This window comes from Erpetoichthys calabaricus, chromosome 14 (assembly GCF_900747795.2).
Source record: "Erpetoichthys calabaricus chromosome 14, fErpCal1.3, whole genome shotgun sequence".
Lineage (NCBI taxonomy): Eukaryota > Metazoa > Chordata > Cladistia > Polypteriformes > Polypteridae > Erpetoichthys > Erpetoichthys calabaricus.
In genome coordinates this window covers 55,241,523-55,266,894 of record NC_041407.2, presented here as the reverse complement: position 1 = coordinate 55,266,894, position 25,372 = coordinate 55,241,523, and the positions used below count along the sequence as shown (strand labels likewise).

Genomic DNA, 25,372 nt, shown 5'->3' with positions numbered 1-25,372 from the left:
GCTGGGAAGACCAGGTAGACCCATCTCTATAGTAAGGATGTGCTGGGTATGTTTGGCAGAAGTCCCCACTCAGGAGAACTTCAACTCACACTTTCGGATGAGTTTCTCTTCCATTCTGAGGAAGGATGGGGACATTGAACCTGAATGGGCCATGGTCCGTGCCTCCATTGCTGAGACAGCTGCACCTGCCGCGGTGGCAATCCCCGAACCTGAAGGGGTACACCTCAATAAAGGCAGCTGTCAGGTTCAAGAAAGAGGCTTTCCAAACTTGGTCAGCTTGTGGAACACTGAAGGCAGCTGAGAGGTACCAACAGGACAAGTGGAGTGTGGTGATAGCAGTTGCAGAAGCAAAAACCCTGGCGTTGGAAGAGTTTGGTGAGGTCATGGACAATGAGATTTGGTTGGCCTCAAAGTCATTCTGCATGCTGTTTATAGTGGTGATGGAGTGCTGCTGACTTCACCTGGGAACATAGTCAGGTGGTGGAATGAGTCTTTGAGGAACTCCTAAATCCCACTGACAAGCCCTCTTTTGAGGAAGCAGAATCAGGGGAGTAGGAGGAGGACTCACCCATTACTGGAGTTGTGGCCACTGAAGTACTAAAAAAACAAAAAAAAAAAACTCCTCGGTGGCAGGGCCCCAGGGGTGGATGATATTCACCTCAGTTCCTCAAGGCTCTTGATGTTGTTGGGCTGATGTAGCTTCCATGCCTCTTCAACACTGCACTGTATCGGCAAACTGGGGTGGTGGTCCCCATCTTTAAGAAAGGGAACTGGAAGGTATATTCCAACCAGTCTACATGTGTTTAATTGCCTTGGAAAACACATACAACCTCTTCTGTTGTTTTGTTCTGTGAGGATGCTTTGGGAATATAGAGTACTGAACCTGCTGTTGTGGGCTATTCAGTCTGTTCAATGAGAGTGAAAGCTTGGTTTGCATTGCCCTCATTAAGCCAGACTCATGATGGGTGGTGTGATTCCACCAAGGCTGCACTCTGTCACTGATTCTGTTTGTAATTTTTATGGACATAATTTCTAGGTGTATGCAAGTAGTGGAGGGGGTCCAGTTCAGTGACCTCAGGATTGCATCTTTGCTTTTTTTGCAGATGATGCTTTCCCATTGGCTTCATTGGTCTGTGACCTCAGACACTGACACTGACACTAACTGCCTGTTTGTCTCTTTTCTTATTCATTTCATTTATGACATTTAAGCTGCTCTGGCTATTCTTTATCTGTAACTCTGTGTTATAATGGGAGATTGGTGGAAGGGAGGACATTACTCCAAACTTAGAATAACACCCAGCAAGGAAAAACATAAATTAAAATGGCACCCTTATTTAAACAATAATGAACCAATTAAGAATTTGGTAAACAAAAATAACAGCATTAAAAGCTTTCTGGGACAGCCTCAGTGTCTCTTAATCTTTTTCCATTGGTAGCAGTTGTTTATCCCTACCATTGCAGTACCAAACTCACTCCTTGTTTTTACCTCCAGTCTGTCTCTGTCTCTCCTTCTTTCTCAAACCTTATGTCTCTTAATCTCAAACCTTATGTCTCTTAATCTCATTTCTTAAGTCTTTGCTTCTAACTCATCTTCCGATGTTAATCTAACTACTGTGTATCCCATGCCTTTAGCTGGCTTTTAACGCACCTCTGGTGTCACATCTAAATATCCAGTATCACTTCTGAGATTCATGAACGGCTCTACTTTTGCTCAAGGGACACCACACAAGTACCATTTGTAGTAACTTTTCAATTACCTTTAAAGTGCTTGGTCATTCAGACAACTGCTATGTTGTCTGCTTCAAAGAGCCAACACAGTCCCAATATTTCAAATCCAGGAATGTATGCTGTATCTGGAGGTAAACAACTGGCATTGTTGTCAGTTTGTAATTTTAAAAAGTAACACTGAACCAAAATTTTTAACAGTCAGGATCAAGTGCCTAGAAGTGACTCTATGTTGTTTCACCTTCTACATAGACTGTTTGATGCCACTGGTCTTTATTAGATCACATGCCCAGTAGCACTTTATAAGTATATAGTATTGTTCTGCCCAGCTCACATTTCTCTCTCATTTAAGCTGGAGCATCAAGCACCCTTACAAGGCATATTAGCTTCTAACCACAAATCATAAGGTTTGGAGCACTCAATCATAAACATTCAAATATTGCAACATATCAAACATATCATATTGTTTGATATGTTGCTGTGTTTTCCAAAATTACCAAAGTTCAGCAGCTCTAGCATAAAAATGGGATTCAACAAAAGCCTGACATGCTGAAATGATTCCACAGACAAAATATCTTTGTTTTTAAAGGTTTTAGTTAAAATTCAAGGTAAAACAGTTCACACAAAAAAAGAAAAAATTAAAATAGCAACAACAAAAAAGTTCTTGTTAAGAAAAGTTCTGTTCAAAGCTTAAATCTTGTTACATTTTAAAATGGTCAGAAAACTGTATGCCTATCCAATTTCTAAGCTGAAAATTGGTCTTTTAAATCCCTGTGTATTGGGACCTGTTCTAAACAACAACTGACACAATTAACACACTGTATCTCAGTTATAACAAGAAAGTTCTATTTCATACAAACTTACAGGGGGAGAAGATTATACCATTGTCTATGATTATGAAAGAAATGTGTATTCTATTCAAATTAAGCAAACACTAATATGAGTCTAACTCAAAGTTTTAACTTTCTAAGATTGGCTCTTACAACATATATAACACTTGCAATTTGATATTGTATATAATTGCATGGTGGGGGGCCACTGAATTAAAAAAAAAAAGCATTTATTATAAAATTTCAGTTCCCTTGTAGTCACCTTCAAAATACTTTCCATGAGATCTAAATATCCATCCATTATCCAACCCGCTGAATCTGAACACAGGGTCACGGGGGTCTGCTGGAGCCAATCCTAGCCAACACAGGGCACAAGGCTGGAACCAATCCCGGGCAGGGTGAGATCTAAATATTCGTACAATTAATCAATAAGGCATCACAAACAAAAAAGATCAAAGTGGCTCGCCCAAAACCTTCACAAGCACTACATTGTCATTCAAAAACAATGTGTTTGCTGCTTCTCATCCTCCATATTTGTCAGATCTTGCTCCCTATCACTTCTTTTTTTTGTCTCCAAAATTAAAACTGAGACTGAGATAAAGAAGATTTTCTACTGTGAAAGAAATCGTGGAAAAAAGCAGGAGTCTGTAGACACAGTAACAAAAGATGAGTAGCAGAAATGTTTCCAAGAATGGAAAAAGTGGTGGAACAACTGTATTACATCTCAAGAAGAGTATTTTGTAGGTGACTAAAAGGAGTAGTTGTAAGTTTGATGATAAACTTGTATTTTTTTTAATTATATCAGGAGTTTTTGGGTTCCCCCACATATATATGTTGCATGCTTAGTATACTTTTAAAAAAATGTTTGTATTGCATTTTTGTCATCTGTTCTGTACTAAGTTCATGTGACAATAAACTGGACTTACCAGTCTCTGTGCCCCACACTTGCATATAAAGTATCTTTCCTGCTGCCAATGCGGCTGTCTGTGTATGTTTGGTGGCTTTCTATCGGCTTATTCATGGTTTCCTGTGCCAGCTCTTTGCCCTGGTAGCTGTCTACCAACTGGGCACTTCTTCACACTCACATACTCAAATTAGTTCAAGAGTTTTATAAATTATCTCTTTTATTAAACTTTAATTTAACTTAACAAAAATATTTATATTTCACTTCACAGACACAGATATAATAACTTAATTAAAAAACTATAAGGTTTGCGTTTGTTAGTGTTACAGTTAACTTAGATTAGTTGAGACTATATTTTTTATCTTTAATATAGTAGATAGACATTGTAACAAATTAATATACACTCATGGTGTACTTTATGAGGCACACCTTGCTAGTGCCGGGTTGGACCCCCTTTTGCCTTCAGAACTGCCATAATACTTAGTGGCATAGATTCAACAACATGCTGGAAACATTCCTAAGGGATTTTGTTCCATATTGATATGATAGCTTTACATAGTCACTGCAGATTTGTCAGCTACACATCCCTGATGTGAATCTCCCGTACCACCACATCCCAAAAGGTGCTCCTTTGGATTGAAATCTGGTGACTGTGGTGGCTATTTGAGTACGGTGCAGTCATTGTCATGATCAAGAAACCAGTTTGAGACAATTTGAGCTTTGGAACATGGCACGTTATCTTACTAGAAGTAGCCATCAGGAGAAGGGTACACTGCGGTCATAAAGGGATGGACATTGTCAGCAACAATACTCAGGTGGCATTTAAACAATGGCCAGTTGATACTAAGGGGCCCAAAGTGTGCAAGAAAATGTCCTCCACACCAGTACAACACCACTAGCAGCCTAAACCATTGATAAAAGACAGGTTGAATCCATGCTTTTATGTTTTTGACGGCAAATGCTGACCCTACGATCCAAATGTCACAACAGAAATCGAGACTCATCAAACCAGGCAACGTTTTTCCAATCTTCTATTGTCCAATTTTGGTGAGCATGCATGAATTGTAGTCTCAGTTGCCTTGTCTTAGCTGACAGGAGAGGGACCCGATGTGGTCTACTACTGCTGTAGCCCATCTGCTTCAAGGTTCGATATGTGGTGCACTCAGAGATGGCCTTCTGTATACCTCAGTTGTAACAAGTGATTATTTGAGTTATTGTTGATTTTCTATCAGCTTGAACCATTCTGGCCATTCTCCTCTGACCTCTGGCATTAGCAAGGTATTTTTGCCCAGAGAACTGCTGCTCGCTGGATGTTTTTTCTTTTTTGGACCATTCTCTATAAACCATGGAGATGATTGCACATGAAAATTCCTGTACATTAGCAGTTTCTGAAATACTCAGACCAGAACATCTGGTACCAACAATCATGCCACATTCAAATTCACTTAAATCACCTTTTTTCCCCATTCTGATGTTCGGTTTGAACTTCAGTAGGTCATCTTGACAATGTCTACATGGCTAAATGACTGAGTTGCTACCCTGTGATTTGCTGATTAGATATTTCCGTTAGCAAGCAGTTGAACATGTGTACCTAATAAAGTGGTCAGTAAGTGTATGTGACTTTTCTTTAATTAAGATGCAATAATAAGACTCAATTGTTCCTAGTGTTGTCAAATGATAGTCAGATAAGTCCTCAAATGAAATGTTGGGGTGCAAAACAGAGCCACCACATTTACTCAAAAAGGGAGTTTAAACAAAGATAACAGCCGCTCGATGGTGCAGAGACTAACAGAAAGAAAACTAGTTATTGGCTAAAGCTAAAGTAAGAATGCTGTGTAAAGTGATCGGGGTTTAGGGTGGAAGTGGCAGGGTCAGTTGCTCTTCATGTTTCTCCAAGCTATGGGTGGAAAAGGAAACACGATGGTCAGCATTTGCGCTTTCTGGTTTGTCCTGGATACTTGTCAGTATTATATATAATAGTCTTGTAGTCAAATGATTTATGCTAGAATCTGAACTTGTCATGTTCTAACAAAGAATTTTGAAGAATATTGTAGCCCTTTTCTCAAATGACTTATCTTCAGTAATATTTTGCTGACCTTGGCTGTCTACAGATATGCTCATTTTTCTTTTTTATTTGACCATACCGCCTGCAGTGATAAAAACAGTTGCAAAATATAAAAGTAGTGTCTTTAGTAGTTTTTGAGGTTTTACTGTCACTGATACAGAGTTTCTTTTACTAATATAATGAAATTCATTGCCATTGACATACACCCCACCTGTATTACCTGCAGCTTATGTAAAAAAGTCTTGTTAGCTTCAGTATTCATAAAAGCTCTAAACATTCTATTGATAATCCAAAACAAACCAAAATCTAATTTTTCCAGAATCATGTATCATGTATGTCTTTTATATTTATGAACATTGTAACAATCAGCTCTGCTTTTGTCTTGTTCCTTTGCTCCAACTTTGCCTAATTTGTGCTTTGAGTGTTTAGCCTGTTTATTTTGACTGCACTTGTAGCTGATCCCTGTTTTTTTTTTTACTTTAATATTCATTTACTGATTATTTTACACTTGACTCTGTTTTCATTTATGTCATGGGATGTGTCCACAGATAACTCCATTGCTGATTTTTGTCTTTCCTTACTGGTATACTGCAAGTAGTTCCTTCAACTTGCAGGGAAAACTCGGAGGTTGGTGGCAGGACTGGCACTCCAGCCACTGTAAAAAAAAAAAAACCTCACACTGTCCCATTCCATTGAAGCTAGTGAAGTGCTGAGGTGCCACCTGTTGTACAGCTGCGCTTGGGTCCTGATTTGGGATCCTGAGGTGGTTTGTCATGTGGTGAGTGCAGCAATTCGCTGTATCTGTGCATTCTCCCAATCTCTCTCTCTCACTAGTATAGTTTCACTGGGCTTATTTAGCTTGAAATGCTCAGCTTAAGAGAAATAATGGGTATATCAGCAATTCCATTTTAAAAAATGGTTACTGCTTTAAACAGCCTGCCATATTTTCTTGAAAAGGATGCAAATGTGAAGCTATCTAAATGGTGTTTCATTTGCAGGACTTTTGGATAAAGCTGTATTGTTCATTTGTCTTTTCTTTCTGTCTCCAGGAAAAGTGTTTTTGTTTTTTATTTTTTGTATTGACAGGAATAAGACAATTGCTTTTAATCCTGAAAGAAGTTAATTTAAACATAATGATTTATATGTACAGGTTGTTCTTAGTCCATCTTGGAGCCTAAAATAACTGAAGAAACATTTACAATTTATGGTATGCTTTAGGTTCAAGAAGGTATGGACTTAGTGGGTAGGTGGACCCTGGACGTCAACCATTGTTTAGGGACCCATCTATCTGTAGTAAGGGAACCAAAGGGGGTCTCTAGTGAAACTCTGATCACCACTACACAATCACATACCCTTGAAGAGTGGGTCTCCGTGAAACTTTGATTGCCTTGGGTACAGCATACCAGTTCTCACCAGTCGGCTAAGAAATTTTGCTGGAACCCAAGTATTTAAATTCATCTACCTTCACCACCTCTGCTTCTTGTAATTCCACCCTTCCACCACCTTCTTTTTCATTTATGCACATGTACTCTGCCTTACTCCTACTGATTCTCTTTCCCCTTCTCTCCAATATGTACCTCCTCCTTTCCAGGTTTGCCTCAACCTGCTGTTTACTCTTTCTACAGATCACAATGTCATCTGCGAACATCATAGCCCACAGAGACTCCACTCCAAACAGAAAATGGCTCAGAGCCAATCCTTGACGTAATCCCACTCTCACCTTGAACAAGAATGTCATCCCAAATGCACACCTCACCACAGTCACACTGCCCTCATATATATCTTATACCACCCTCACATACTTTTCTGCTACTCACAACTTCCTCATACAGTACCATAACTCCTTTCCTGGCATCCTGTCATTCTTTTTCTCTCAAAAAAATGCAATGCAATTCCTTTTGACCTGCTCGTACTTCCCCATCAACATTCAACATTCTTAAAGCAAACATTGCATCTACAGTATAGTATTCTTTCCTATCATGAAACCATTTTGCTGCTCACAGATTGCTACCTCTCCTCTCAGCCCAGCAATAACATAATGTCAACACAATCAACATAATACTAACATAATAATCAACACAGTCAACATAATCAATATAATGTCAACATATTGTAAACACCTGAGAAGGTAAGCTGAAACATTTTTCACTTGTGTTGCCCAGGTGTTTCATGTAAGATTTTTTGACCAGGATATTTCAAATTCATCCTTTTGAATTATGAATTGATGTACTTGTAAAATACGTGAAAAGAAAGCCAGGAGCTCATCATAATTGACTTCAGACCACATGTGAACTCAGGAATTTGGTTTCAGTGTCTGCAAGATCAGGTAGTGTACATATATGTTGGCCTCAGTCACCATTTCATTTTGTCACTTATGAACAGATCAGAATTCTGTAAGGGATCATCTGTATCTGATACATATGCCTAGTGCCCTGAAGATCCACTGAACAGCAGCTTTAAAGGATGTCCAACAGTCTTGTGATACCATGCTCATTCTGAAGTGCCGTCATAACCATTTGAACAAAATGATCAATTACCCATATATGCATCACTGTTGTCACACAATAAATTGCTTTCTTCTTCATGCAATTTATACTCTGCATTTAACTCGCCCTACTGCCACAAATGCTGTTCCAAAAGCTGCCATCCATCAAAGGCTGCTATTCAAGGGAGATGAGCAAACTTGGGATGACTGTGTGTATGCGGGTAGTGGTAGACGAGTTATCACAGGAACGATTGGGGCTATAAAGGACTTTGTCTAGTCTAATGGCAGGAATACTTCTTAGAAAAACAAAGAACATTTTTTTCATATATTATGATTTTTGGGACCCTGTAGCATAGTTAGTCCATGAATAAGTTGAGCTGTAGCCTCAAGCTACAAACATTCTCTTAAAAGAGTAGAACTAATATTCACAGAAATGTTTATGCAAGTATTACCTTAGATTTATAGGAGCTACTTTGTACCATCCATTTTCTGGACTCTTCACACACTTGCTTTTCTATAAGAAGTTAAATAGCAGTGTCATTACTTCATATCTTAAGGGGGCGATACATTTATGCCTCACTTTGTTCGCAGCCAGGGCTATAGCTCCCACATGCCTTTATCTAGAAGAATTGAGATTCAAGAGTTTTATTTGTTATACACACAGTTATACAGGTACAATGTGCATTGGAATGAAAAAGCTAGCCTATTCCAAGATTTGCAAAACAAAAGCAAATAGAATAAATAATAAAATTAAGAAAAAGATAAAATTTAATAAATTAAGTTAAATTCGATTTAAAATTAAGTTAAATTCTGAAATCTGAAACTGTAAAAAAAAAGTATTAAGTAAGTAGTAGTAAGTATAAAGTAAGTAAGTTAGTTTTAGGTTTGGTTGTTGGCATGTTAGAGTTCAGGGTAAAATCTCCCCTTGAGTCTCTCAGTCTTTGCCATTCAGCTGCATAGCTGCTTGCCTGAGTTGAGTAAGCTGGACGGTCTGTTGCTGGGGTGGGTAGAGTCCATAATTATTTTAATTGCCCTGATCTTACAGCGCTTGGTGTAGATGTCCTGCAGAGAGGGCAGTGCTGACCTTAAGATGTGCCCTGCTAAACACACCACTCTCTGTAGGGCTTTATGATCTTGGACTGAGCAATTCCCAAACCAAGATGTGCAGCTCTGTGTTAGGATGCTGTCTATGGCGCCGATATAAAAAGTCTTCAGAATAACTGGTGAGCCACATCAGGTGATGAAGGCGCTGTCTTGCCTTCCTGACCTGAGTTTGTGTGTGCTGGATCCATGTCAGGTCCCCAGTGATGAAGCTGCTCACTCTCACTCCATTTATGCTGATGGGGCTGTATATACAGTATGATGCTGTTTCCATCTGAAGTTCACCACTAGTTCCTTGGTCTTGCTGGCATTCCATGAGAGGTTATGAGCTGGGCACCATACTGCCAGGTTCTCTACTTTGTCCACATAGTCCTCCTCATCATTGTTGGAAATGAGACCTAAGACCATTTTGTGTACTTGGCCACACAATTGTTTGTAAAGGGATTACAGAAGAGGACTCAGTACACAGTCTTGTGGAATTCCTGTGTTAATAATTATAGTGTTGGAGTAGCAGTTGCCTGCCTCTGTCCACCCACCTGATCCACCCAGTCACAGAAGGGGATGTTCAGTACCAGGTCTTTAACACTAGAATTACCAGAGTCTACGAAAAAACTCGTAGATCCGGTCCACCTTAAATCGCGTCTTAAATCTGTTCACACCTCTCCGCCAGCGTCTTTTGTCCTCTAAATGTGCTGATAAAAGACAAGCTGCCAGCAGCCGGGTATTCCATCCCCCCTCCGACTTAGAACGTGAACGCACTTTTCCCAGCTCATGCCTTGATTTATTATCTGGGAGTGAAGTGGAGTTTTAGAATGGAAATAATAGATCGTTATCTGGAACACACGCATGTCATGTGTGTACCGTTTCTACAGTAATCTGTGCAAACACATTGTTAAAGCAGAAACTTTTTCATATTTTAGTAATAAATGTTACAAAATGTAGGCATGAACTATAGAATGTATAAAGCCCGAGTTCCAAAGATCAAATAAACACTTTCACAAAAGCTTCAAGGGTAATACAACAGTTTCCGTGGCGTAGCGTGCTAAGATTCGCCTGTCAGAGTCAGTAGCTTTGCTGTGCCTCACAGATATGAGTTCAATTCCCTGCAGGGTCAAAGTGTTACTTCTTTTTAACCTCAAACGGACATAAAATTTATAAATTGGTATGCTCTGTCAGTTAATGACATCGTTATATTTTCATGTGGGATGCTCCTTTTAAAATATTTTTTTTACAATTGAGACTGCAATTAACATGAACAACTGTCCTTATAACTTATTTTTTCAAGATCCATAACACACAGACAGACAGAGCACTGCGTAATAGAGAGACAGACAGGCAGAGATATACAAACAAACAGGGAAGGCAACATGTTGATCTTTTTTTTCTTTCATTCAGTACATGTGCGTTGTTCCTGCAGCACTGAACAAGCTCACGCGCTCTAACATCACCCCTCCCCCCGATCTGACTCTCTAAGTAACAGCACAAGTACAGACGCAAACCAAGTGTATGTGTGTACTGTATAATATTAACAAAAAGACCAGCTTACTACTGAAAACGGCAGATATAGGAGTGAGTGGGGATCGAACCGGGACTCTTGATTACACTTGGTTTGCAGTCTCAATTGTAAAAAAAATATTTTAAAAGGAGCATCCCACATGAAAATATAACGATGTCATTAATTGACAGTGCATACCAATTTATAAATTTTACATCCGTTTGAGGTTAAAAAGAAAAAAAGAAGTAACACTTTGTCCCCAGCGGGGAATTGAACTCATGTCTGTGAGGCACAGCACAGCTACTCACTCTGAGAGGCAAATCTTAGCACGCTACGCCACGGAAACTGTTGTATTATCCTTGAAGCTTTTGTGAAAGTGTTTATTTGATCTTTGGAACTCGGGCTTTACACATTCTATAGTTTATGCCTACATTTTGTAACATTTATTACTAAAATATGAAAAAGTTTCTGCTTTAACAATGTGTTTACACAGATTACTGTAGAAACGGTAAACACATGAAATGCGTGTGTTCCAAATAACGATCTATTATTTCCATTCTAAAACTCCACTTCACTCCCAGACAATCAATCAAGGCATGAGCTGGGAAAAGTGCGTTCACGTTCTAAGTCGGAGGGGGGATGGAATAGCCGGCTGCTGGCAGCTTGTCTTTTATCAGCACATTTAGAGGACAAAAGATGCTGGTGGAGAGGTGTGAACGGATTTAAGACGCAATGTAAGGTGGGCCGGATCTACGAGTTTTTTTGTAGACTCTGGTAATTCTAGTGTTAAGCTTTTTGGCCAATAAGAGGGGGACAATGGTCTTAAAAGCCTAGCTGTAGTCTATAAACAACATTCTTAAATTATTCTCTTTGTTACTGTCTAAATGGGACAAAGAGGTATGCAGAATATGTGAGATGGCGTCATCTGTAGACCTGTTGGTGCAGTATCCAAAGAGTAGATGTTGTTTTTAATAATCCCTTCAATCACTTCATGACAACAAATTGTGTTTCAGTACTGCATCCTGTAGCATTGCTTCTGAATAGGCGGACCAGCATTTGACCTCTTTCATTACTGAACCCTCTTTCATGATGCGTAGGTTAAACTTAGGGAGAAGGAAAATGGCAGGTTCGACCTGCTGAAAGTTGGCTGTGAAAGTGCTTTGTAGCCTGATACTGTATAAAACCTGAGTGTAACAATGGTCCAGTGCTTTTCTCCCTCTGGTTGGGCTTGTGACGTGTTAGTGAATGTCTGGTATGACCCATCTGAGGTTAGCTTTGTTAAAGTCCAATGCTACAATAAATACTGCGTCCAGGTGCTTGATTAGATGTTCACTGAGCACATTGTGAAGTTTAGATAAAGCCTTATCTACATCAGCTTGAGGGTTAATATAGACAGAGGTGTTAATAACAGTAGAAAAGTCATGTGACAGGTAAGGACAAAAGCTATTCAGCTGCCACATATGACCTTTTTTCGCTGCAATGATTTCAGTATTTAAATTTCTTCTAAATGTCAGTCACTTCTCTATCAATGAACAAAATCCTAGCTATGTTGTTCTCCCACCTGTGTTAATTACCTTTATTGCTGAACCTTAGGCTTATTGACTGCATCTTTGCTTTCTTCCTGGTTAGTATTTCTGTTCAATAAGCTACTGGCCTTTTTCTGTCTGTGCTTTCACATCCTTCATTAATTCCCCCTAAATACAGTGCCATTAAGTGTCTTGTTTCCACTCACCTGCAAAGGTCCAAAATACCTGTATAATGTCAAAAACTCAATCTGAGGGCACAGCAACTAATATCGTAAAGGCCAGGAGCAGACTAACATCTTCTTGCCACAATCTGATAGGATATGTGCTTGTCAGTCTGGTGAAACAAATTTACCTGGATAAACTATCAATTCTGGATAAAATTAGATTAAAATCTAATTTCTGTGTTTAGATAAATATGTCCTTTCAGATTAATACCACTTTCTAGAGCAGTATCAAAGTTTATATTTTTGTTGTATTTAATTTAAAATATTTGCTTCAACATAATCCTGAATTTTGTAGATTTCATGTTACAAACAATATAGATTCTTTTTCAAATTTTCTTCTTTGGCTTTTTTTAAAATTTTCTAGCAGTTTGTTTACTGACTGCATTCTAGCCTGATCATTTGGAATCAAATATGAGCATTGAGCATTCAAATGCGTACTGTAGATCCTCACACCTTTTCCTTTTTGAAAGTATACAGGCAATCTGAATGGCTTTTGAAAGCTTTTCATTTTTTGAAAGCAAATTTCACCAAGTGATCATTTTTCTGATGCTCTTGTCATTTCCTTCAATTCCAGCAAATTCCATTCTTTTCATACCTCTAAGTTCTTTCTTTCTTTCACTATATTTACAGGTTGCATCTCTAAAGTATACCACACTCTCCTGATGATCTACTAGAGCTCCTATTTAAACACACACTCTATACTTCTCCTATTACTGAATGTATTTTGGCAATTGAATGCCAGCTTTCATTTTTTTTTTTGCAAATTCTTCTAACTGGTACTTTATTGTTGTAGTTTTTTGGAGTTGGCAGACACTTCTTGGGTGTTTTTAAATGATGCTTGCTTTATTAGCTCACCTCCTCTGTCAGGGCTAGCTGAACATCCACCATCACCTTTCTTGAATCAATGATGAAAAAGTAATGGTACAAGCAAGGCTCTCACACAGTAGCTCCTTTTCACAATTTTTATTGAGTCTTTTTCTCTCCTTACCACTGTCTTTTGTGAATGCAATATACAGTATATCACTTATTATAATAAAGAAACCTTGAATCCATAAACCATCCAAACAGGTCCTTGCTGTACAGCCTTGATCTCGGATAAAATCCCCATTACAGATCAATTTGTTTCTCTCTGTGGAAATTCTACAGTAGGCATTCACCTTTTGAGGAATGAATTCACTTGTTTTCTAGTCTTTCACATTTTCAATTATAGACTCTGACAATACTGTTCTTTAATTTATTATAAAACATATTTTAAATACAACCTAATAATATATTTCCCTTTTTAATATCTTCTGTGTGTTGTCACAGTTTAAACCCATCCTTTTGAAAGTTTGCTTCCTTTAGGTCAGCTATAAAATGTTGCTTCGCTTTTTCATTAAATTCCACATTTAACTGCATTTACTATACGTCTACCTGGCATTTAAAGGAGGTCCAGACTTTTACAAAATTTTCTGTAATTTCTGCAGTTTTTGCTCTCCTTTGCTGTTTGTATCACCATAAAAATTTCACTAACTACAGTATATTTGAAGCAGTATTTTTAGTATAAATTAGAACAGGAGAAAGTAGGGTGAAGTGACACCTTTTATTGGCTAACTAAATAGATTACAAATACAAGCTTTCGAGGCTGCTAAGGCCTCTTCATCAGGCCTCAAAAGCTTGCATTTGTAATCTATTTAGTTAGCCAATAAAAGGTGTCATTTCACCCTACTTTCTCCTGTATCAGTCTATGGCTAACACAGTACAACACTCTACTGCTATAGCATAAATTAGAGTAACTGAGTGAGAGGCTCCACTGATAACCTAATTGTAGACAGAATTTGGTAAATTCCCCTCAGAACAGCATGCATTTGACCTCGTGCCTGAAGCTCACATAACTTTTCTATTTTAAAATCTTTAACCCCCTAGCTTATTTTTATTTTGCCATTGTTTTCATTTCATCTTTTATAAAAACTTAGTTACTTATTTGCTTTACTTTTTTGCTGATTTTACTTTATCTTTACTTCATATTTGTATTATTGATTTTACCTGAAATAGTAATAGATAAAATATTTTCTGTTTGTCATTGCTTCCAGTGCAAATCTTTGTTTCAGCTTCTCAACCTTTTGAACAGTCTTGTATTAATTACTTTTTTGATTCTGAGTCATTTAATTTACTTTTGTTAGACTTTTTTCTGGTTATAATATGATTTCAGTTTACATTTTATTTTTCATTCATTCTTTTTCATGAATTTTGTGCTTTTATTCCCCACACCTGATTGATCAGATGTTAAACCATTTCACAGGAATTTTGTGATATACAATAAACTGCACAAAGGAGGAAGAAGAATCACAGTCGCACTGCACAAGAGAATCACCAGTTCTATATGTGCTCAAACTTTAAAAACACGTTCAGTCTGATTGACATAGCTCAATGTGAGTAACCAGACTATACATGTACATGGACCCATCGAACAGTTTTACCCACAAAAAAAAAAAAACAATCTTGACAGCCACAGGCTTCGCATTCCTGACTCTTGCTGTACATGTGGATGGAAGAACTGTGGACAATACCGACTGTCTAATTTACCAAAGAATTAGAGTTACATAGTCCATGTAATTTGCCCTTCTGTGTGTTTATTTTGGGGTATTCCAATAATTTGGTGCCAGTCTGCTTTCATAAATCTGACTACTGATTGCCATTTCTAAGATGAGTAAAATGCCAAATGTAAATTATTTCCATTGTTATTTTTTGAGTTTTGCTGATCTTGTTTCTGATATTATTTGTTCCAGTGCACTGCCCTATGAATGAAGTCCTGACTGATTCAACTGGAGTAGTTCTCAGCCAAACCATCCCAGGCAGCTTCCCACATTTCCAGACATGCTCCTGGGTAATCAAAGTGGAGCCAGGATACAACATCTCTCTGAATATCGAACACTTCCAAAGCAGTCGGCAGTATGATGAGCTGGAAATCTTTGATGGTATGTCCTCTTGTTTTCTTGTATTTTCAAATTGCAGTGATATTGCAGTGAATTATAGTGTTATGCACTATTTAAGGCATATTAGAAAAAAAAACATATGCACAAATTAAATGTGGCACATTATATTAATAAATTAATTTTGAAGGTTTTGTTATCTGCGGTGGGCTGGCGCCCTGCCCAGGGTTTGTTTCCTGCCTTGCGCCCTGTGTTGACTGGGATTGGCTCCAGCAGACCCCCGTGACCCTGTAGTTAGGATATAGCGGGTTGGATAATGGATGGAGGTTTTGTTATCAATTCACTCGTATATAATACTTTTCATTAAAATAGCTCATAGTGTTGCACAAATTGTAAAATGCAATGCACTAAATAGATTGTCAGATATAACGTAGGATAGAAGTTGTTTATACAAAAAGAAACACAAAAAGAAAAATATTTAATAATATGTATCTTATGTTTAATATGCTTATTAAACTCAGGGCCTTGTAGCACATGGAAGCTTCTAGGTACTTCTTCTTATGCTAGTTTTTAGACTTGCTTATCCCATACAGAACCACAATGGTTTACTAATTTAATTAATAGTTTTACATGGTAAACATTAATTCACCACTTATCATGGTCATTATTCTTCTTTATTATTTTTCTGGATTCTATTATTATTGTATAATTACATTTAAAATGTTATGAGTCCTAAAAAGGTGTTAATATCTGTTAGCGTATCCATGATTCCTTACAAAGTCAGAATACTTTATAACTGTTTACAGAGTTTGAGCATAGGCAGGCTAATCATCTACCACAACACACTACCAACCTATCTCTCTATATATAAAATCCAACATCTGTCTGTCTGTCAGTATGTCTGCCTGCTTTTCACGAGAGAACTACTTAACGGATTTAGATCATTCTTTTTCTATAATTTGCTTGAATATTACGATTGATTTTGCAACTTCTCTCATCGCGCTAAGTATCATACTGTAGTTTGGTCGCGGCACCAATTTATTCGCTTAGCTAGCGATACCTGTTTGTTCATCAAACATTATAATCCACAGATTGTTAAAGAGCAACATTTGATGTTTTAGAGGGTAACTACTCATTGGCAGAGATATCATGGTCATGTGCTCTTCTCCCCACGTGGGAAACGCTCTCCTGTCAGAGCTGAATGCAATCAGATACAGTGGCAACGTTTAATGTTGGAGCGTACCTACCTTCCACTTGGCCATAGATACCCTGCCAACTTTTTACATTTTTGGGAAAGAGATCACAGCTACATTCTCGCCCCTGATAGCAAAACCAAAAATATTGCATATCAATAGGCCCACGGATACAAAATTTATCAATAAAAATTCTTCTCAATACAAATTATTAAATATATATATTATTTATTTAAATTTTTTTTTATGATTTTTAAAGTCTGTCCTGTTTTACTACTACGAAGGTGGAGCTGAGGGTGACAGCTGGTTATATACAGTACATATTATGCATTCATATATTTGTGAGTATTGCATGGCCTTTTGTATTTCATTGAAGTGTTCCCATTCTTCTGCTTGCAGTCCAAACCACTAGTGTATATCAAAAGCAAAACATGGCGGTGTGAGGAAACTGACATCACCATTCCTCAAGTTTACTCCATTACTACTTAAACAGTATTTCTCTAGTAACGAGAATAGTATATCCCCATAAAAGACAGTGTCTGGATGACAGCATATGTTACTCCAAGATTTGTACATATCTAGTGCATTAATGGTGCACTTACAGATATGCAAGTTACCCATGTCATGGACACTGACACCCTTCCCATACCATGACAGACAGTGGCTTTTGGATCAGACGCTGATAACAGCTTCAATTGTCATTTTCCTTTATGGCCCTGAGAACATGACTGGTATTTTTTTCAAAAACTATTTAAAATGCTGACTCACCAGACATGATTCCACTATGCTACTTTCCATATCAGATTAGACCAAGCACACAGAAGTCGGCAGTGCTACTAGATAGTGTTGATTTATGGCTTTTGCTTTGCATAGTATTGCCTTAACTAGCTTCGGTGGATACAGTTACAAATGGTATTGACTGATAAAGGTTTACCAAGGAATTCCCGAGCCCATGTCATGATATTCATTACAGATCCATGATGGATTTTAAGACAGTGACATCTGAGAGATCTGAGATCATGCACATTCACTTTGGTTTGATTGGTTTCACTGAATTCTTTGAATCTTTTAATTATGTTGTGTACTAAAGAGGGCAAATACCCAAAATCCTATTGATCTGTTTTGGGGAATGTTGTTCTCAAAGTGCTGGGTTATTCACCGATGCATCTGTTGGTAAATTAATGAGCATTGACCCATCCTTGTCCTTGAATGAATCACAACTTTTTTGAAACATGTTGCAGGCATCAGTTTCAGAATAAATCTTTAAAAAATAATGCAGTTGATTAGGTAAAACATATAAAATACCTAGTCAGTTTTTCTTTGAATACAAATCAAAGAAAATTTACAAGTTAGTCCTCCTTTTAGCATTTTCCATACTGTCTCAGCTTTTTTGGAATTATTGTTTAAGAAATGTGTTAAAGTAATGAGAGCTGAAGTCATTTATAGCTTAAAAAAGAATTAAAATTTTAAAATCAATTTAAGTGGAACTTTACCGAGAACGAGCATGGAGAGTTAAGAAACAGAGATGTAAGGTTTATACTTCCAAATTCCAGTAATGATATTTGCAGCTGCATATTTGAAATGGAGTAAAGCCTAGAAATGGGAATATTTGAGCATAGCATTAATAAAGTAACCAATTCTACTTGAGCTACATGCATGATGAAATAGCTTTTCTACATCCTGTTTATTGAGAAATTGCACCTCATCTTTAAATTCTTCATTATACAAAAATATGAGTATTAACGTGTATTTTAAGTAGTAGATTAGTGTAAAAGATGACACCTAAATTGAGTGTAGTTTCCGCAAATCAAATAGTTATGTACTCTGAGTTGACGGGTTCTTCTTTCTATCTACAGAATCTCTACCTACTTGTGTTTATTTTACATGTTAAAGGACAAGTCATTTTTACTCAAGGTTTTAACTCTATGAACAACTGACTAAGAACACAATTGAGGGCTTGTAATCAGTATTGATTGCTAAATATAAATCAGTGCCATCCCCATACAAGTGAAGATTGTGTTTCTCAATTGTATCTTCTAATGGCTTGAAATGCTTCCAGCAATTAGCTATGATGGACAAAATAACTAATTTTAAAGGTAAAGTCGGAGTACTATAATTGCCTGCCTGTACATACTGGAATGAACAAAATTCAGTAAATACGTAAAAACATTGACTGACACACCATAATATTTCTCAAGCCTACAGAATAAGCATAGAAACGACAGCAATTCTTTTGGAGTATCATTGCGTATTAAGACAAATGTGGCAAAGACTGGCAATGATTGGCACCAAGATTAAATGCAACAGAACTTGGAGCACCTTAGAAAATTGCACTGGCCTGATTGGGGTTAAACATTATCAGCTGGTCTCAAGCTTAGGACAATTGGTAAAAAAAAAAAAAAAATATATATATATATATATATATATATATATATATATATATATATATATATATATATATATATATATATATATATATATAAAATCATTTCTATTACTTGTGTGAGTTTTACTTTGAAGTTTGGTGAAGTTAACAGGTTGGGTGTACAAAATTCAAAATAAAATGGGTCATTAAATAGTGCACCTTTGAAATCTCTAAAATAAGTTCTTAAAGCCTTAAGTAATGGCAGTGTTTACTGGTAGGTATCTTTTCTCATGCCAAATCATATCTGAGACAGCTTGAACGTCTCAATTTGGGGATTAAATCAGTTGTAAAGCCTTTCAGTCTTTATGAATAATTTATTTGATAAGGACCCAGTTTTCTCTGAGCCAGTTACAGGATGCCACATAAGGTGGTAATAATAGCTCTGGACTGCAAGCTACAGCTTTTTCCGTTTGAACAGAATGTTATGCCTCAAGGGGCTTGTTGCATAAATATTTAAAATACATAAATCAATAAAGAAAACAACCTAGAAATACATAAGAAATGAATACCTACCATACATGGATTATAAAAGGAAAACAACTTTATTACATAAAAGTACATCCTGAGTGAAACTGAATGCAGAGAGTACAAGGATATTTTCATCTGGGGACATGCGGCTTTTGTGACACAATTTCTTTTCCAGGTCCATCCAGCCAGAGTCCCCTTCTTATGACTTTGAGTGGAAACTATTCATCTCCCTTGAGTGTCTCCAGCACCAGCAATAAGGTGTATCTTCGCTGGTCCTCGGATCATGCTTCAAGTCAGAAAGGGTTCAAGATACGCTACTCAGGTACAGTAAAAACCTAAAAGTATCTGCTCTTATTTTCTAATATGATGCTTGTGGAAGTTATTTATATAGCAAGTAAAGTAAAAAAATGAAAATTTCTGTTTTTGCTATAATCCAATGGAAGAGTTAGCTATTTCAATTTTATAAAATTAAGTGTAGCTATAATCAGTCAAAGACTTGGGTTCATCTTGCTCACCTGTGGAAAAAAATACGTCTAGTCAGACTTTATGCAAGATGGTGCCTGCCTTGCACCCTGTGCCGTCAGCACCGCACCCTGCTGCACTTGACCCTGAGGTACTAAAAGAAAAATATGTTTCAAGAAGAAAGCTACATAAAAACAGAAAGACCGTACAAAATTCTTACAAAGTGTTCTCAAACCTAAATTTAACCGAGGTCAAACACTACATTCTATACTGTTATGGTACCGTTTGTATAGTTCACTTCTTCCATTAATTTTAATTATTCAAATTAATGTAAAATCTTTTAGTAACATAGTAACATTTTTAATAACATGCAGAAAATATCTATCTTTATTACTGGGTTTTGTTAAATGAGCATATCTACCGAATATAACATGGAAAGCTGGGCTGTATCTGGCCTTCTAATCAAAACTCTCCCTGTGTTACCGTATCTTTAGAATAAAAATCTCCTTATAAAAAGTAAAAATTTTTAATTATAAAAAGAACCTTGCTCTCTGTTCTGCACGTCTCTTTTATGATCTTGTCATTTAACTGAGAGTTTCTAGCTTCTGTTCGAGTAGAGAAAAGCTTTAGCTTCTCAGTCTTTCTTTTCTCTCCTGTTAGCATGGAAAACAGCTAAAGGTATTGTTTGCTCATCTGCTGGAATCAACTAATTTCCACAACATTTGGCAAAAAGGCAACCTCCTTTGTCAGCATCTTGCTATATTTTACTTGCACAATGTAATTTGAAATGTGACAGGTTGATTAGTTGTCAATACATTGGGAACTTTGTCTTGAAATATAATAGAATAAATATCATTTTATTACTAGAGCTTACTTTATAATGTGCTTCAAAACATATTTGAGTAAATCAGCCTGGTCAATGTCATTGCTAATTGTTTTTTCACAGAATAAACTTTTAAAAATATACTTTTAAATATTATGCTAAAAATCAATTAACTGCTTGACAGAATACTAAATATGTGACTGAATGTGCTTTGTTGGCTTACATTGGTATACTACATTGTTGGTTGCAGTGCATGTCATTTAGTCACACTAAAATATAGTGCCTTTTCAAGAGGTCAGAAAAGAGGAATGTATCTTCCAAAATGGGTAAAAAAAGATACAAAGGACATCTGTCAATTAGAAAAGTTTATACTACAATTGTAAAATTAAGTGAAACAACAGTTTTACAACATCTCTAAATGAAGTGACATTCACAGTAACAAAAGCACAAAATGTAAATCGATTACATAGCTGACATGCAATCAGTTTATTGCTGCTTGTGGCAAAATACTGAGGTGTATCTGTGTATTGAATGTAAACATTATAGATTTTTTGTCTAGAATGTGTATGACATTGTAGCCATAAGAATAATAAAGTAATATTTGCTAAGCAATGAAGTTAGGTTATATTTTGATGTCTCTAGGGTGTTGTGGAATGATGTGGGTTGGGAGATCCAGGGTAAAACATTTTTTGTAACAATATGGGTCACCTCTCCAGTGGCCTGTTTAACAAGAGTGAGGAATAAATTCAATGAATTTAGGCCAAAGGTGTGGAAGGACTGAGACAAATAGAAACCGTAGGTGTGATAGAAAATAACATTGGTCAGGGAATAGCTAGACAAAGAATTGAAATGATGGATAGGCAGATAGGCAAGAGTTAAACAGAATTAAGGTAAACTTATTTGTTTTGTTTGTGATCCAAACAACAGTAAAAGACAGAACAGAAGTTATGTCATGGCATTCTATGGGCTTACCTAGAAAAGTGGCTGCTGTGTGACCCATTCATTGAGGGGTGTCAAATGGTTATGTATCTGACTCAAGGTCCTTACTAATAAATTAGACTTTTAAGAAAATGCACTACAATAGATTCCAAAGTGAAGTATTAAGATACAATGGGGACCTATTTTTCATAAGCTTCTTTATCTGTTATACAGCTCCATACTGCAGCCTGCCAAAACCACCAACTCATGGCTCTTTCCACAGTCAGACCGGCACGAAACTGAGCAGTACGTTACGTTTCAGCTGTGACCAAGGGTACCGGCTAGTTGGACTAGGCGTAGTCACATGCATTCGTACAATACAAGGATTATATCAATGGAGTGGACCAGAGCCCCTTTGTCAAGGTAAAATATTTTAAAAAGGTGTATTTCTTGTAAATGATTGAATATGTTTTATTTGGAGGTTTTCTGGAACTAATTCACATACAGGTCTGTTCTGAATAGACGCATACAGTTTTCAGATCAATTCTTTTATGAAATTCATAGATGAACAGAATGTACTTTCTGTCAGTCTTTATTAAATGTCACTGGAAGTTTTGTAAAGTTGTGTGCATATGGAGGTCATACTGACCAAGGTAATTATACACTTCTTAGAATAACAGATAATTCATATGCGTTTGTTGCAGCATTTATAAGGTTTAAACAATAAAAACGGTTATGGACTTAAGATGTCAGGCTGCGTGTTTGCACGTGTGTGTCTAAATGACATTTATACAGAAGCAAGTTTTTATTATGTTTGTTAATTTTATATTAATAAAATTATTTAAATAATGCTTTCCATGAAATGTGATATAAAATAATAATGTACATATGTAAATTATTAGTGTCATTGCAGTTCTGCAAGTGCAATAGCAATTGGAACACCACTAAGAAAATAAAATGCAAAATTATGACATAAGGATCAGTGTTGTGTTAGAAAGCTGTACAATTTGGGGTCCGCCCAGGATTGGCAGTTGGCCTGCTGATCCTTTTTGGTTATTACAAATTTATTAAGTACATTACAACTGTTTGTTATTATTATTAACATCATATAGGAAGATGCAGACCATGTGAAAAAAAATCACAGTATTTTCTAATTACGGTTAAAACATCCATTTCAGGGCCGGATTAAGAGCTTTGGGGGCCCGTAGCACATTTCAAATTTGGGGGCCCTTTTGGTCTGAATCATCTGAAGTTTAGATTCTGAACAGTTCAAACCGGACTAAATAATTATTTTACTCTCGATTATAATAAGAATCTTATAATATTTATGTGAATTTTATGTGTTGGGCCCCTAAAGTTTTGTTGTGTAAGAAATTTACAGTTTAAAAACGTAAAGATAATATTTTTAAAGACCAGTTTTTCAATGCTACACTTTTTCATTAAATATTGGGTCCACCATTTGGGGGCCCCCGAAATTGCGGGGCCCGTAGCATATGCTACATGTGCCTATTGGTTAATCCGGCACTGATCCATTTGTTTCCTTTTTTATTTTAAGAAACAAAACATAATAACACAACTTGATCGAGTGAAAATAATATAGCAAGTACTGCAGCATATTTGAAAGACACACAGTCAAAGTCAGCAGTCAATAAGGAGAGCTTTATGGGCCCTATCAAAAAAAATCTTTACATACAGTCAAATACAACAAGAAATAATATAAAGAAAAGGTTTGGGAAGAGGCACCGCATGTTTACTTTAGAATTACATGAATTAGTTCTCGTGAAGTTCTGAAAAAAATTCTGAACAGATCCTTGTAGAGAGAATTTTATTTTTTCAAATTTGATAGATAATGTGTATTGCTTTTCCAATGAGTTACGGACTATGGATTGGCATTCTCCCAGTTAAGCAGACAGAGTCTTCATTCAGGTAGTGTGGCATAGGATATTACAACCATTTTTTTCATCTGGTTTTACTGTTACTGTGTTAGAAATTATTTTAAACCTATCCCTTTCCAAGACATATTTAAAAATTTTTGGGCCCAGGACATGTGGCACATTGATGCTTGTGCTTGATGACATTGCTCACAGGTTGGATCTTGCTCTTGTTCTTGGTACATTTAAGTTATATATTTAAGATCATTTTAGGCAAGCTATACAGTATGTGAATGACCCCTTTTTAACTGAACTATAGTGTACTTGGCACATATTGAACTAGAATATATTTTAAAAATGGCTAAATCTCATGCCTTTTCTGACATTTTAATTGAGATATGTGATTTGGTGGGTCTGAGGCTTAGCAATAGGTGGCTAATTTTAAATAAATAATCATGCCCTCCACATTGCCCTTGTGTTCCACTACTAATTCAGCTGAATTGTTGTCCTCAGGTCACAATTCTGCACCCAGATCACCACATAACATATTTTTCAACCCTTATAATCTGATTGAGGGATAAGGGAGACTGGGGACAGTTTTAAGAGCTCTGGGCACAAGAAGGAACCAACCCTGGCCCACTCACACAGAGCCAATTTGGAATCACTAGCTGGTCTAACTTCCATATCTTTGGGGTTGTGAGTGGAAACTCAAGAGTACCAGGAGGAAAGTGCAAGACAGACATGGGCAGAATGTGCAAACTCCAGATGGACAATGACTGGGCAGTGAATCCCACCTCAGGGCAATGAAACTATGAGACAGCAATTCTACCACATTTGCCACCGTCTCCTTCCCAGTGTACCAGTTTACCTTTGATTTAAATTAGCATTTAATAATTCCTAGATATTACATCTAACATTAACTAGTGAAGAAAGTTAAAGTATAATCAGATGTTGGATTAGAAGATGTGACATGTAGAACAGTCAACTTTAATACTGTCAGACAGCTAATGGAACTTTTTAGTGACCTCTGCAAGAGCTAAATTCACTGATAGGAACACCTGCTTTCACACTTTTTCATGTGACTTCTTAAACTGAGACACTTGGACAATGTAATCATAATTTAATTGACAAATTGCTTATATTAGTTAATTTAGTGGCTCAGCTGAAAACTTAACAAATCCTGTGTAGTGGTGTTCAGCCATTGTAGTATCCATAGGAATATTAAGGAATTGATTTTATGCTTCTTTATATACAGTGGCAAGCAAAACTACATAGGCCATGTGGTAGTAAGGTGTTAGCCTGCTGGACATGTCTGAAAGACAGAACATGACACATATCTAAAATTAAAATAGAACTACTTAATTTGTGTTAATACCTGGAAAAGTCTATTCAGGGGTCCTGGAGAGGAGGGTCCGTCGGATAGTCGAGCCTCGGATTCAGGAGGAACAGTGTGGTTTTCGTCCTGGTCGCGGAACAGTGGACCAGCTCTATACCCTTAGCAGGGTCCTGGAGGGTGCATGGGAGTTTGCCCAACCAGTCTACATGTGTTTTGTGGACTTGGAAAAGGCATTCGACTGTGTCCCTCGGGGAATCCTGTGGGGGGTACTCCGAGAGTATGGGGTACCGGCCCCCCTGATAAGGGCTGTTCGGTCCCTGTACGATCGGTGCCAGAGCCTGGTCCGCATTGCCGGCAGTAAGTCGAACCCGTTTCCAGTGAGAGTTGGACTCCGCCAGGGCTGCCCTTTGTCACCGATTCTGTTCATAACTTTTATGGACAGAATTTCTTGGCGCAGCCAGGGCGTTGAGGGGGGTCTGGTTTGGTGGGCTCAGGATTGGGTCACTGCTTTTTGCAGATGATGTTGTCCTGTTTGCTTCATCAGGCCGTGATCTTCAGCTCTCTCTGGATCGGTTCGCAGCCGAGTGTGAAGCGGCTGGGATGAGAATC

General features: G+C 37.2%; 1 protein-coding gene across 1 annotated transcript in view; it reads left to right on the top strand.

The window, feature by feature from the left end:
* csmd2 (CUB and Sushi multiple domains 2) overlaps positions 1-25,372 on the top strand; it is a 991,046-nt gene that overhangs the window by 903,100 nt on the left and 62,574 nt on the right. The window contains exons 47-49 of the mRNA XM_051919055.1: positions 15,124-15,312; positions 19,529-19,675; positions 21,791-21,979. Of these exons, the coding sequence (XP_051775015.1) occupies positions 15,124-15,312; positions 19,529-19,675; positions 21,791-21,979 (525 nt within the window). The remainder of the gene's footprint in view (positions 1-15,123; positions 15,313-19,528; positions 19,676-21,790; positions 21,980-25,372) is intronic.